General features: G+C 35.5%; 1 protein-coding gene and 1 long non-coding RNA gene across 3 annotated transcripts; both read right to left on the bottom strand.

The window, feature by feature from the left end:
* Window positions 3,511-9,625, bottom strand: LOC107619151 (protein FAR1-RELATED SEQUENCE 5-like). Its single transcript, XM_021111984.1, has 2 exons — window positions 9,349-9,625; window positions 3,511-4,155 (listed from the first exon to the last, which is right to left on the bottom strand). Exons 1-2 carry the CDS (start codon window positions 9,598-9,600, stop codon window positions 3,511-3,513), a joined length of 897 nt encoding a protein of 298 aa, XP_020967643.1. The 5' UTR covers window positions 9,601-9,625.
* Window positions 4,219-5,531, bottom strand: LOC110267240. Of its 2 annotated transcripts, none has more exons than XR_002354623.1 (2): window positions 5,263-5,531; window positions 4,219-4,734 (listed from the first exon to the last, which is right to left on the bottom strand). It is a non-coding gene; the product is annotated as an uncharacterized LOC110267240 (long non-coding RNA). The 2 variants fall into 2 exon arrangements; XR_002354624.1 differs by having other exon boundaries at window positions 4,219-4,731.

Below are 12,781 nucleotides of genomic sequence, written 5' to 3'. Positions count from 1 at the left end.
TAATCCTTATAAAATACTAGTATTTTGATTTTGAGTTTTATTAGATCATTTTCTTGGTTTTGGACAAGCAACCTTTGAAAGGTTTTTATTTTAAACTATGATGTTAGTTTGCTCCATTAAGTACTGACGAGTCAGATTAAATATTAACTTAGTAATATGCTGAAATGTTGATGTTGTTAGACATATCGCACCAACACTTAAGAGAATAAAGTCTTGAAAATAATTAAAATAGGGATTATTTAAATTTTATTTTAACCAAAATAAAAAGACTTTAGAAATCAGAAATTATTTAAGCCGAAAATATTTAATAAATCATTAATGTTAGGATAATTTACATCTATTCGAAGGCCTTTAATCTATGCAAAAAGAGAGATCCACGCTTTTCATTTTCCAACTGATAAAGGCAAATCACATTAAACACAACTAAAGAAAAAAGTGTGACACAGCAAACTTGTGTTTAATTCGGCAAAGAAGCCAGAATGGCTATACACACATTAGAAAATTTCCTCAGTTAAGTCAAATCCATGCATTTAGCAATCCTCAGAAACACCATGGTATGAAAAACTTGGTCGTGCAGATCCTCTTTCAGCAACAACACTCACCAGCAGAACTTCTTCTTCTGCTAAATAACATCATCTAAATGAAGGAAATAAGAAAATAAGCAATTCAGATAAGTCACCGTTTAAGTGACAGTAAGGAAATGAAAACCTAAAAAGAATAAAAGCTTTCGCAACATACTTGGCATTACTTGAATATTAGTATAACCACAAATAAATATTCACCACACTTCCTTGAGAATAATCCGGCACCTGTATGCTCCACAGCAAAGAATCTAGCATAATATAGGCTGCATAGCAAGTATATTGCAATAAAATAAAGGTTTCACTCCAAGTCTTCTAACTTTGGTCCCCAATCTTGATATCCACTATCAGAAGAAGAAAAAGCGAAGCAGTACTTCAAACTTTGGTTCATAATAGTAAATAGCAATAGCCTAACATGTAAGGAACATAATATTTGAATAGATCAATGTGACAACGAACAAAACAAACACAATAACAAATAAAGGAAAGCGAATTTTTCTTTTTTCATTTCTATGATGGAACAAAAAAGCAATAGCTTCACATTTCTATGATGCCATAAAAAAGGGTACAAACCTCAACCTTTAGTCATAATCACGAACAATAACAACCATCACAAAAGCTGAATTCCAAGAACATTAAATATAACAAAAATAAATTAAAAAAAAAAAAACACCAATCCCAAATAGAATAAAAATTAGAGAATACCAGAAACTTAAACCATTAACCATACCTTATTACAGCACTTCATTGCTGCTGTACGAAGCATTCTCATCATATACCTACAATATCAGCAATATAAAATTATTAGTACTAGCTAATAAGCAGCAATTAAAACTTAGTCATACCTCATTGGTAAAAGTACTTACCAATGAGTCATCTTCAATGTTCATGTGATCATCTGAGTCATTATCAAATGTGTCATTTCCACGGCCTTCTAACTGTGAAATGCCACGACGAACACGACAAGTTGTTCGATTGTGGCCCTCCATGCCACACTGTCCACATCGATGTTTTCTTTTATTGGACTGCGAAGCCCCCCTTTTGTCCTACATTTTCTTGGGTCCCTTGGCATGCTATTTCCGAGATCATTGGTTGCAAGCCCAGCTCTTGAAGCATCCACTTGCACATCATCTCTTACACTATCTGCATCATTGACTAACCCTTCTTGTCTAGCATCTTCCTCCTTAAATTGTTTCAACAAATTCATAGCCATTTCCCATGTAGAGATAAATCTCTCGTTATCTCGGCAAGCAAAGTTGGCTAGTTGTCTAAACCAATCCATCAAACAACCGTATTGACTAAGCATCAAAGAATCCCAATAAAATCCGACCGCATTTTGCAAACCAACTTTGGCAGTCTTGGTCCACATAGGCAAGACTAATGACCTTGGCAACTCTTCTATATCTTCATGCACTAAGACGCAAACTATGTGTTCACAAGGTATGCCAAATGATTCCATTCTCATACATGAACAATTGAATTCCATCTCAATGTCAGAACAGAATACACGCCACATCTCATTTGGCGTTCAGTCCAAACCGACAGAGTAAATCACATAAGAGCATGTTTGCCTCATATTTATTACCTTCATTGATGCAGCCTGTACAAGGATTGGTTGGAACATATGAAATATTGATAGGGTGTAAACATTGGCAGCACTCCTCTCTAACTGTTGAAAACAGGTTTGCATACTAGGTCTCCCATTCACAGAGGCGAGGTCAGCCTGGACCTCTTTCCACCTTATATGGTCGACACAACGATTAAAGTGTTGAATGAATTCAACCAGATTGTACCTTGAGTTGACATACTTTGCAATGATCGAGTTTAATCCCTCGCACCGAGAAGTAGTCTGAAAACCAGCAAAAGACTTCCCTCTTATATGTGTAGTTGCCCATGAATGTCTCTTTTTATACATATCTAGGACCCAATTCTTGTTTTTGACACTAAATCCCTCAACCATTTCAAAACACTTTTGACGAAATACATCAATTTCATAGTCGCCTAGCATACACTTTTTAAACATGGAGGTAAACTGGGGCTTGCCAATGTATAAAATCTGCATAACATTTAAGTTTTCAAACTTGTATCATGTCATTAAGATACAAGGTCAGAGGACCATTTTGTGACACATGATTTTCTCTATAAGCATACGTATGGATTTAGCTAGCTTGTTTGTAACTATACATTTTAAGAATATTGGACCAAGTTGAATGAATAATATAAAACAATGGTGAGGTCAATTTTACATTAATCTACATATATGCTTACAAATTACAAGAACATAAGAAAAACACCTACTTGTAACATAGGATGGTAGTGAAGTCACAAGATATGGAAGCTGTGATATGTTTAAGAACTAATAACCAGAGCAGAAATGAACTAGATATGTCACATATATGGTATAAATGCCATGCACATAATCTATGATGTGCATTAGAAAACTCTTTCTCAATGGCGAACTTCATTGATAGATCACCATCCGTGATAAACCGAAACATGTGCTTTCCCATTCATTGCCGCCTTCAATTGTTGTAGCAACCACCTATATGTGTCTTTTTCCTCATCGCAAATTAAAGAAGCAGCAAAGATAATTGTTTGATTATGATGATTGACACCAGAAAATACCACCAGTGGACACATATTTATTTTTCTTATAGGTATCATCAAAAGCCATCACGTCGCCAAATAATGAGTAGTCTGCCCTGAGACCATCGCACCAGAATAAATTGCACAAAGTACCATCGGCATCCATGTGATGATTATAATAGAGAGAAGGGTCATTTGTTGCTTGATCTTCTAGATACTTCAAAGCTGCATATGCATCACCGGGTAATTGGCGCCTCTGCTTTGCTATTTTATTGTACATGTCCCTTTGCGTGAAAGAGAGATACTCGTAGCCACCTGCCTGATTTGCTAATGCCCGATATATCTACCCAACATTAATCCCACCCTTTTTCATGTTAACCATGTGGCCAATATCAGCCTCGGACATGAATCTATGCCCAGGGAGCAATCCAGTCAACCAAGGATCCAAAAGCGGATGATTGTGTTCATCAGAAAAATAAGAAATAAACCAATGACCACTAGGTGCATCTACATGAATCTCCATCATTGCACTGCAGCCACACCTTGTCTCCGGTGTAGGTTTTCTCTTAAGGTTTCCGATGCCGTAATTATTTGGCAGTCTAAATCCTTCACGATGACATACAAAATTCTTCAACTTAAGTGCACCCGCACGACTCTTCCTAGTCCTGTTCTTCCAAGCACTAAAGCCTCTTGTCCTTGCATATCTATTGTAGAACTCAAATGCAATGTTGACATCAGAAAAGTGAAAATGACATACATCTTCATCCCTGATGTTCCAAAATTCAATCATCTCAATGTCTTCGAGTGAGTCAATGTTAGACCCTTCATCGAAGTCGTGATAATCGAACATTGGTTCCACATTTGTGTCATCCTCATCCATATAATCCACGTCAACTTCCTCATGTTTTTCTTCCTCCTGCTCATACTGATCATATGATGTATGCTCGCTATTAACCCCTTCATGAGAAAATTCCTGACCCATAACTTCCTAAACACCAATACACAATTCAAAATGAAACTTAAGTTTGTATATAAATTGCCAAACACCGAGTACCAGCCATCACAAATCACAATATTTTAAAATTGAAATCAATCCAATAGTGTCAATCTTAGGAATCATGGAATTGGACACGAGTTTCATTTATTGTATTAAGGGGAAATAAAGAAGCGTGAATCCAAAATCTAATGGTAAAACTATAAGAGTAAAAACAGAAAGACAAGAACAATTGGCAATGCCAGCTATGCATGCGGTGGGTGCAAAGGACAACAAAATATTAAAGAGTATATATCCTCTATCTATAATCTATCTATATTTTTGATCCCATGTCACAAAATCCCCGCTGCTCGCGGCCACTGAAGAACACATTGTTTCCCCTTTGAGAACCCCGCAAAGTTTTCTTGGCTGCCACCTCAATCCATAGAAACAGATTGCTCGCAAGATTAGATATGCATATGCCATTCCTGTTGAAATGACCCTATTTTAAACACACTACTTTCTTTGAGTTGATTGATGAGGTGTTTAATTTTCTCTTTATATATTATGAAAGGCACTTTCCTGTGCCAGCTGCTGCATCAGCACACAGAAGTGGTTTTGGCAATTTGTATAGAGTGCTGGCAAATTTACAGAGAGAGAGAGGTACTCAAATCCATAGAACATGGATGTGAGGAAATTTATTCATTAAAAGTATTGTGTTTGGAATCTTAGGGTTCTTAATTGCTAATGACTTGGAACAACATGACAACTATTTTGGACAAACCATGTTCAGTGGCGCCATTAAATACAACAACATTACAAGCCTTATAATAATTAATAACTATTCATTATTTCAATCCTTTCATTCAAACTATAAAATCTGCATAACATTTAAGTTTTCAAACTTGTATCATGTCATTAAGATAGAAGGCCAGAGGACCATTTTGTGACACATGAATTCCTCTATAAGCATACGTATGGATTTAGATAGCTTGTTTGTAACTATACATTTTAAGAATACTGGGCCAAGTTGAATGAATAATATAAAACAATGGTGAGGTCAATTTTACATTAATCTACATATATGCTTACAAATTACAAGAACATAAGAAAAACACCTACTTGTAACATAGGATGGTAGTGAAGTCACAAGATATGGAAGCTGTGATATGTTTAAGAACTAATAACCAGAGCAGAAATGAACTAGATATGTCACATATATGGTATACAATAAATCAAGTGCTACTTCATCCTAACCTTTTGATGTTATCAAATAGTGATCTGCTAGAGTGAAGACTCAAAGAATCCAGATGAAGTATGATTGGCCCTGATTCATCACCTTTATCTGGGATACAAATAATGATCAAGCTCCAATTAAGACTGAATACATGAAACATTACAAGAAAAAGAATCCAGAAATGAGAGAATAGACAAGAGAGATTAAAATATGACAATAAAAATGACCCTGCTGCCAATATAAAATTGAGCATGAAGTGCATTCATAGGAGCACAGAAAACATAACTATAACAATTTACAGTTAAATAACCCATTCTTTATTTATTTTTTCTTACCAGTTTTTCTTCTCCCACTATTTCTTCTAATATGAAAAACTCATAAGGCAGAAGAGACTTAAAATATATCAAAGAAAAAACTTATTAAATAAGCTGAAAGTTCTGACTATTTATGATGTGTTTTTATGTTCAACTTGGCACAAATGGTACTGGGAACCTAGGAGGTGAATTAGCCATCCTTTACACATTTGGTTTATGCATATTCCTAACTCCTAAGCAATATGGCACTGATACCTGTATGATTCTTAAATGAATTCAGGATCTGGAAAAACCACAACTTGTACAAAGTATGCGTATTATCATCAGAAGAAGGGCTGGAAGCCAGCACTTGTATGTGCAGATACATTCAGAGCTGGTGCATTTGATCAATTGAAGCAATAAAATATACAAATAAAATTATTTTCAATGAAAATACTGAATAGATCTCTAAGTTTTTATTGCAAGCATAATTAAATTTCTTGACTATTGAGAAAAAAACGAATTCCTAATCGAACGCCAAAAAGCAAAGAAAGCGCATCAATCATCAAACCACAACACCGATAAAATCACAACGATAATAGCTCTCCAAGAAATCTAATCACAACGATAAAATGTGTACCAAGATGCATTAATCTAGATATACCAAAATTTTCACATGGAAGATAATGTTATCTAATATATGTAGTTAATCTTACTTGGAGAGACAGATTTACATGTGATAATAACACAATAATAAGATGGAAAGGGTGGACAATTTAGTCTCAAGATTATGGAGGCTAAAGAAAAAGCAGTCAGTCCTACAAATTAACGTACCATTCCTAAGCGTTGATTATTTATATCATGAGGTGACTATCTGTCATGACCATCCAAATGAGAAATTATGCTCTCCAAGAAATCTAATCTCTCTCAGTTTCTCGTCTTGCGCGGCATTAAACAGTATGCAGCATTAAACAGCACACACTCAAACTTATCAGATTAGAAGGGTCTAGATTTCCCTCCAAACAAAATTACTAGAATCTTCTCTCATTTTCTATTTTTTTCCTATAAGATTTACAGAAAGATTACAGAACAAGCCCATAGCAATTTTCAACGAAGATTTTGAAGATAAGAACTTGTTAAGATTCTTAGGCGTGTTAAATCAGCTCAAATCCCTTCCTACTCTAGCAGTAATCTACTAATTCAATATACAAACAACAAACACAATCTATTTACACAACAAAGCTATAAGCTGTGATCCTATCAAATTAATTCATGCAATTTAATTAAGTCCTAACCAATCAAAAAGTGAACCACAGTGGGGAAGAAACTTAGTTGAATACAATCAAAATCATTTAACATCAATTTTTCCCTTTTAAACTTTCCAAATTCACACATAACCTGGATAGTTTATTCTTTCTTTAAAAAAAAAGTTATGGAATCAACTACCAAGTTTAAGATATGCATATTTGGTTAAAATTCATTGCATTTCAAAAGTAGGGGTGTGCATGGTTCAGTTTTTCTATGAACTGAACTGAAACTGCACTAAACCATTTTAAATGGTTTAGAAACTGAACCAAATTGCTTTGTCACATATGAAACTGGTTATAAACCAGTTTATAATACAGTGCACCAGTTTAAACTAGTTCATAAAAATAAAACTGGTTTTAATTAAAAAAACCAGTTTAAACTGGTTTATAGGCTAAAACTAGTTTTCACACTCCCCTCTCTCTCCTCACTCTCTCTCTCTTCTTTTCCCTCTCTCTCCCCCTTTCCCTCTTTCTTCCCTCCCTTCTCTTTGTCTTCCTCTCTCTCTCTCTCCCTCTCTCTTTTTCCCTCCCTTTTTTCCCTCTCTATCCCTTTCTCTCATTCTCTCTCTCCCCTATCCCTCTTCCTCTCTCTCTCCTTTCCTCTCCCCATTCTCTCTCTCTCCTTCTCTCTTTCCGTCCTCTCTCCTTCTCTCTCTGTCCTCTCTCCCTCTCTCTCCCCGTCCTCTCTCCCTCCTCTCTCTCTCTTTCTCTCTCTCTCCCTTTCTCTCATGCCCCTCTTTCTTCCCCTTCCCTTTCTTTCTCTCTCCCTTTTCTCCCTCTCTATCCCTTTCACTCATTTCTCTCTCTCTCCCCTATCCCTCTCTCTCTCTGTCTCTGTCTCCCTCTCTCTCCCTTCTCTTTCTTTCTCTTTCTCCCTCTCTCCTCTCTGTCTCTCAATTTCTCTCCCTCTCTCTCTCCTCCTCCTCTTTCTCTCACTTCTCTTTTCCTATCTTTCCTCCTCCTCTCTTTTTTTCTCTTCTATCTCTCTCTCTTTCTCTCTTATTTTGGAGAAAAGAGGGGGAGAAAGAGAAGAGGGATATAGAGTGAGAAAATACTGAGAGAGAAAGAGAAAAGAGAGAAAGAAAGGAGAGAAAGAGAATAATGAGAGAGAGAAAGGAGAAGAAAGAGAGAGAAAAGGAGAGAGAAAGAAGGGAAGGAGAGAGAGGAATAGGAGAGAGAAAGAAAAAAGAAAAAAATGAGAGAGAGAGAAAGAGGAAGAGAAAGGGGAGGGGGAGAGAGGACGGAGAGGAGAGAAACAAAAAGGGAATTTTAGTTCAGTTTCAATTCAATTCAGTGAAACCAGTTTTTTTGCACACCCCTATTCAAAAGTCCAAAAAAAATTTACAAGAATGAACTGCTAACATACCTTTTTCTGATTTGCGGCTTTTCTAGGAAGGTATTTTCCTCTATCCTCCCTTCCTGCTTTAGCCAATGCAGACCTTTCTTCCTTGCTCCGCCTTTGCTTTACATGAACCTAGAAGGTGCATGAATATTTTCAATCAGAGGATAGTATGAAATTTAGAAAACCACCACATAAACACCATCTCATTTAGTTATAGTTGTGTTTTTCTCTTTTTGCATAGATTGCAGATAGATATCATCCAGATACCAAATAAGACAACCTAAAGTACTTACTTCAAACATCGCGCTATCTATTCGCTTCAAACTTAGTTTATCAGAATTTGGAACCTTATTTCTTGCTTCATGTTCTTCCTACAAATCACCATAAAAAAATTGAAACTGGCTTCTGACTAAAAGCTATTACGGTTAGAAATAGATATTACCGAACAAGAAATGGGCAAACCTTTTGGAAATCAGCAAACTTTCTTTTCTTTGCTGAGTCTTTCTTTCTTCTATTCATACCTACACTTTCATCATCACCAGAATTGTTTCTAAAACGCCGCACAAAAGTATGGTAAGTATAAATTGCCAAGAATAAGCATGCAAAGGGAGAAAAAGATTATAGCCAAAGAACGAGCAAACAAAAAAGTAATACAAATATTTTCACCTCAGCGGTAAAAATTAGCATTCATGTCCTCCCAGGAGATTCATTGCCACCCAGGGTTTCAAGAAAGCCAGAAGGATCAATTTTCGCTTTCTCAATGACAGAAAGTGCAGACAAAACCTTCTCTGCTACTACCTTTCTCGTCTTAGCTGCATCTTTTAACACTTTTACACTTTCCTCTACTTCCTAAGCAGACATGAAAATAAATAAATAAAGCATATCAAATTCAAATCAAAACACCAAGGAAACTCGAAGCAGGGCAAAAATCATTGCCTGAAAAGCTACCCTAAGGATTCAAAATTCATCATCTTGACTATTCTAAAAGAATCAAACCGAACTGAAAAGAAGGCAGAGGAAAAAGTATACCTTGCTGGGTTTGTCGTCCTCAACAAGAAGTGGGGTTGAGGAAAGTTGTCCTATTTCAGTGTCATCAAGGGTCGCTCTGGTTCTCGTTCTTTCTCTGCGAAATTTAACAGGGTGGTGATACTGATAGTTCGTTCCTCCGAGTCTGTGAGGAGCGGCGGCGGACGCAGGGAGCGGCGGCGTCTGATGCGTGTTGTGGCGGCAAGAATAGGCGAACCAGAGATACAGCAGAGGAAGAGGATGAGAAAATGGCATTGATTGAAATTGATTCTATAAACCCTAGCAAACCTCTCTTCTTCTTGAATCTGAAACTAAAAGATAAAGGGAAAAAGTGTAAATAACAAAAGTTAAAGGGATCAAAATCTATTTAATAAATTTTTCAAAAAAAAAAACGGAATACATTTTGTAATTATTTTTATGATGGTTAACGATAAACCTACAAAAAAGTAGGAGCAAGGAATCCATAGCCCAAAAACTAACCCTAAGTTTAACAATAACAGAATAGCCCTTTTTATTTTTATATTGAATAAATATACAAATTAATAAGACACACTTTGATTTTTGAGTAATTTCAACATTTCCAAACACGAGGACGGCCGAAATGTTAGCTTTCTATCTCCTCGGCAGAACTAAACAACCTAGCTTAGAGATGGTTGGAACCATTCTAAAAGGATAATGACAGCACTGACTTAGAACATAAGCAACAACACTAGAGAAGAGAATTATGCAGCAAAAAAGAACAGAAGAGATGAGTATTTTGCAGAGGAATAATATGGTGACTCTTGGAAACAAATCCTAAATTGTTATTAGAAAGTTATACACCTTAAATCACACTTGGCTAAAGCCTTATATATTTCCTCTAGTTCTAGAATGAAATCTGAAATCACTAAACAATCTAAAGATTAAACAAAGCTAACTAACACAACGGCCTTCTTGCAATCTTGTTCTTGATCATCTTGATTCTTTAAAGAAAAAGAGTTATTCCCTTTACACCCCCTTCAAACTCGAGTCTGGTCTCGAAATAACTCGAAGTTTGCTCTTCAACTTCTCAAACGTGGTAACAGTCAAAGGCTTGGTTAGAAGATCAGCCACTTAGTCAGCCCCTAGAATATGCATGACATGTAGCTGTTTCTAGTTTATTTTTTCTCGAATAAGCTGAACTTCAATATGAAAATGTTTGGTCTTGTCATGCAAAATTGGATTTGCCATAAAAAAAACTGTGCTTAAATTATCAAGTATATAATGGGGGCTGTTTGAAGCTGGACATCCAACTCTTCTAAGAGATTTCTTAGCCATTACAACTCTACCTCACAAGCTGCTAAACTTCTAAACTCAGCCTCTATGAAAGACCTACTGATAGTTGCTTGTTTTCTACAACACTAAGAAATCATATTAGCTCCAAAATAGACACAAAGACCTAACATAGACCTTCTATCTTCTAAATCTACAACTTAATCAGAATAAGAGAAACCATATAAGCTAAAGTCCTTGCTGCTGTGCAAAATTAAACCATGACTCTTTGTGCCTTTGATGTATCTCAACACTCTTTTGGTAGCCTTTCCAATGAGCCAATAAAGGAGAATGGATAAATTGACTAAGCTTGGCTACAACAAAAGAAATATTTGTCCGTGTAATACATAAATACTAAAGTGAACCAACAACCATTCGATACAGCTTTGCATCTTCAAATTTCTCTGAACTTATAGAGAATAAATGAAGAGAAGACACCATAGGAGTTGGCATTGGACTTGCTTGAGCCATGCCCAATTTTAACAATAAGTCTAAAACATAGCTTGAGAGAGATGAAGTTGGTTTGAGTTAGTTCTATGTACTTCTATTCCTAAAAAATAACTTAATTTCCCTAAATCCTTGAGTGAAAAACTAGTGTCAAGCTTCTTGATCATATCAGCAACAAGAGTGACATTATTCTCAGTTATAATGTTATCATTAACATAACATAACATATAAATAACAGAATTAATGAACAATGAAGTATCTAACTTTGCATTCACAAAACCAAAAGGTATGCAGTGTGTTACTGAGTTTACAAAACCACTCTCTAAGAGCTTGTTTCAAGCTATAGAGAGATTTATTTAATTTACAAACATGAATATCAATTTTATCTTTAAAGCATATTGGCTGTTAATCAGAATTTGATGTAAATCACCATTTAGAAATGCATTGTTAAAGTGAAATTGTCATATCGACCAACCTCTAGATAGAGCTAAAGTAAGGATTAATCTAACTATAGTAGGCCTAATTACAGGACTAAAGACTTGTTCAAAGTCAAAACCCTCTTGTTGATGGAATCCTTGTGCCACTAATCTAGCCTTATACTTCTGAATAATTCCATTTGGTTTCTTTTAATGGTGAAAACCCATTTACATCCTACCACTTTAGCATTTTCAGGTTTAGGCAGTAAAGTCCATGTATTAGTTTTTTTTAGAGCTTGAAACTCATCTATCATAGCCTATTTTTAATGTGGTATAGTTAAAGTTTGAGCATTCTTAGGAGGTTGTTCAACCTCAATATGAGTTATGATAGAAGAAAATAAAATTTTGGGTTTAGAAGAACCTGTCTTTAATCTTGTCAACATGGAATGAGTATTTTGATGAAGTTGATGTATCTGACTTGGATTAGAGGATGAAGAAGGATCAGATAAAGGACCCTGCTGCTGCCTTTGTGTAGAATTTACATTGTCTGCTATGGTGTTCTCTTGATGAGGAACAATATTGTCACTAGTAATGACATGTTGACTATTGTTGCTTAATGGTGAGGAAGAAGAAGTATTATCATGCTCTAAAGAGGTTTTGTCATGTAAAAAAAGAGGTATAGAGATCTGTCTTGGTAAGTCATTATTTAAATTAATACAATCTGTAGTAGAAGAAAGAGTATAGTATCTAGGCATAACAAAATCAGATGCAATATCTTTTTTAAGATCATCAAATTGAGCAAATGATGTATTAGTCAAAAATAAATCCCTATAGAAAAATTTATATTCATCAAACTGAACATGTTTCGAAATATATACCTTACCATTCGGGGACAGACACTTATATCCCTTATAGTTGGGTGCATAACCCAAAACGACACACTTTGTGTGATCTAAAGTCTAACTTATTGTGATTATAAGGTCTGTGAAGAGGGAAACAAACACTGCTAAAGGCTTTTGAAGAGAGATAATCAGGTTTATTGTGAAATAAGACTTCAAAAGGAGACTTATTTGACAAAATTGGTATTGGCAAACGATTAATCAAATAAGTTGCTGTAATAACAGCTTCATCCTAAAAAGTTATTGCCATTTCGACAGTTGATAGCATAGCTAGGCTCATCTCTATTAAGTGCCTATGTTTCCTCATTGCTCGACCATTTAGGTGAGGTATATATGGGCAAGAAAAATGATGTGAATTCCTTCTTGAGTAAAAAAAAAAAAAAG

Source organism: Arachis ipaensis, chromosome B09 (assembly GCF_000816755.2).
Source record: "Arachis ipaensis cultivar K30076 chromosome B09, Araip1.1, whole genome shotgun sequence".
Lineage (NCBI taxonomy): Eukaryota > Viridiplantae > Streptophyta > Magnoliopsida > Fabales > Fabaceae > Arachis > Arachis ipaensis.
The sequence above is the reverse complement of the archived record's forward strand: the minus strand, read 5'-3'. Positions and strand labels throughout refer to the sequence as shown.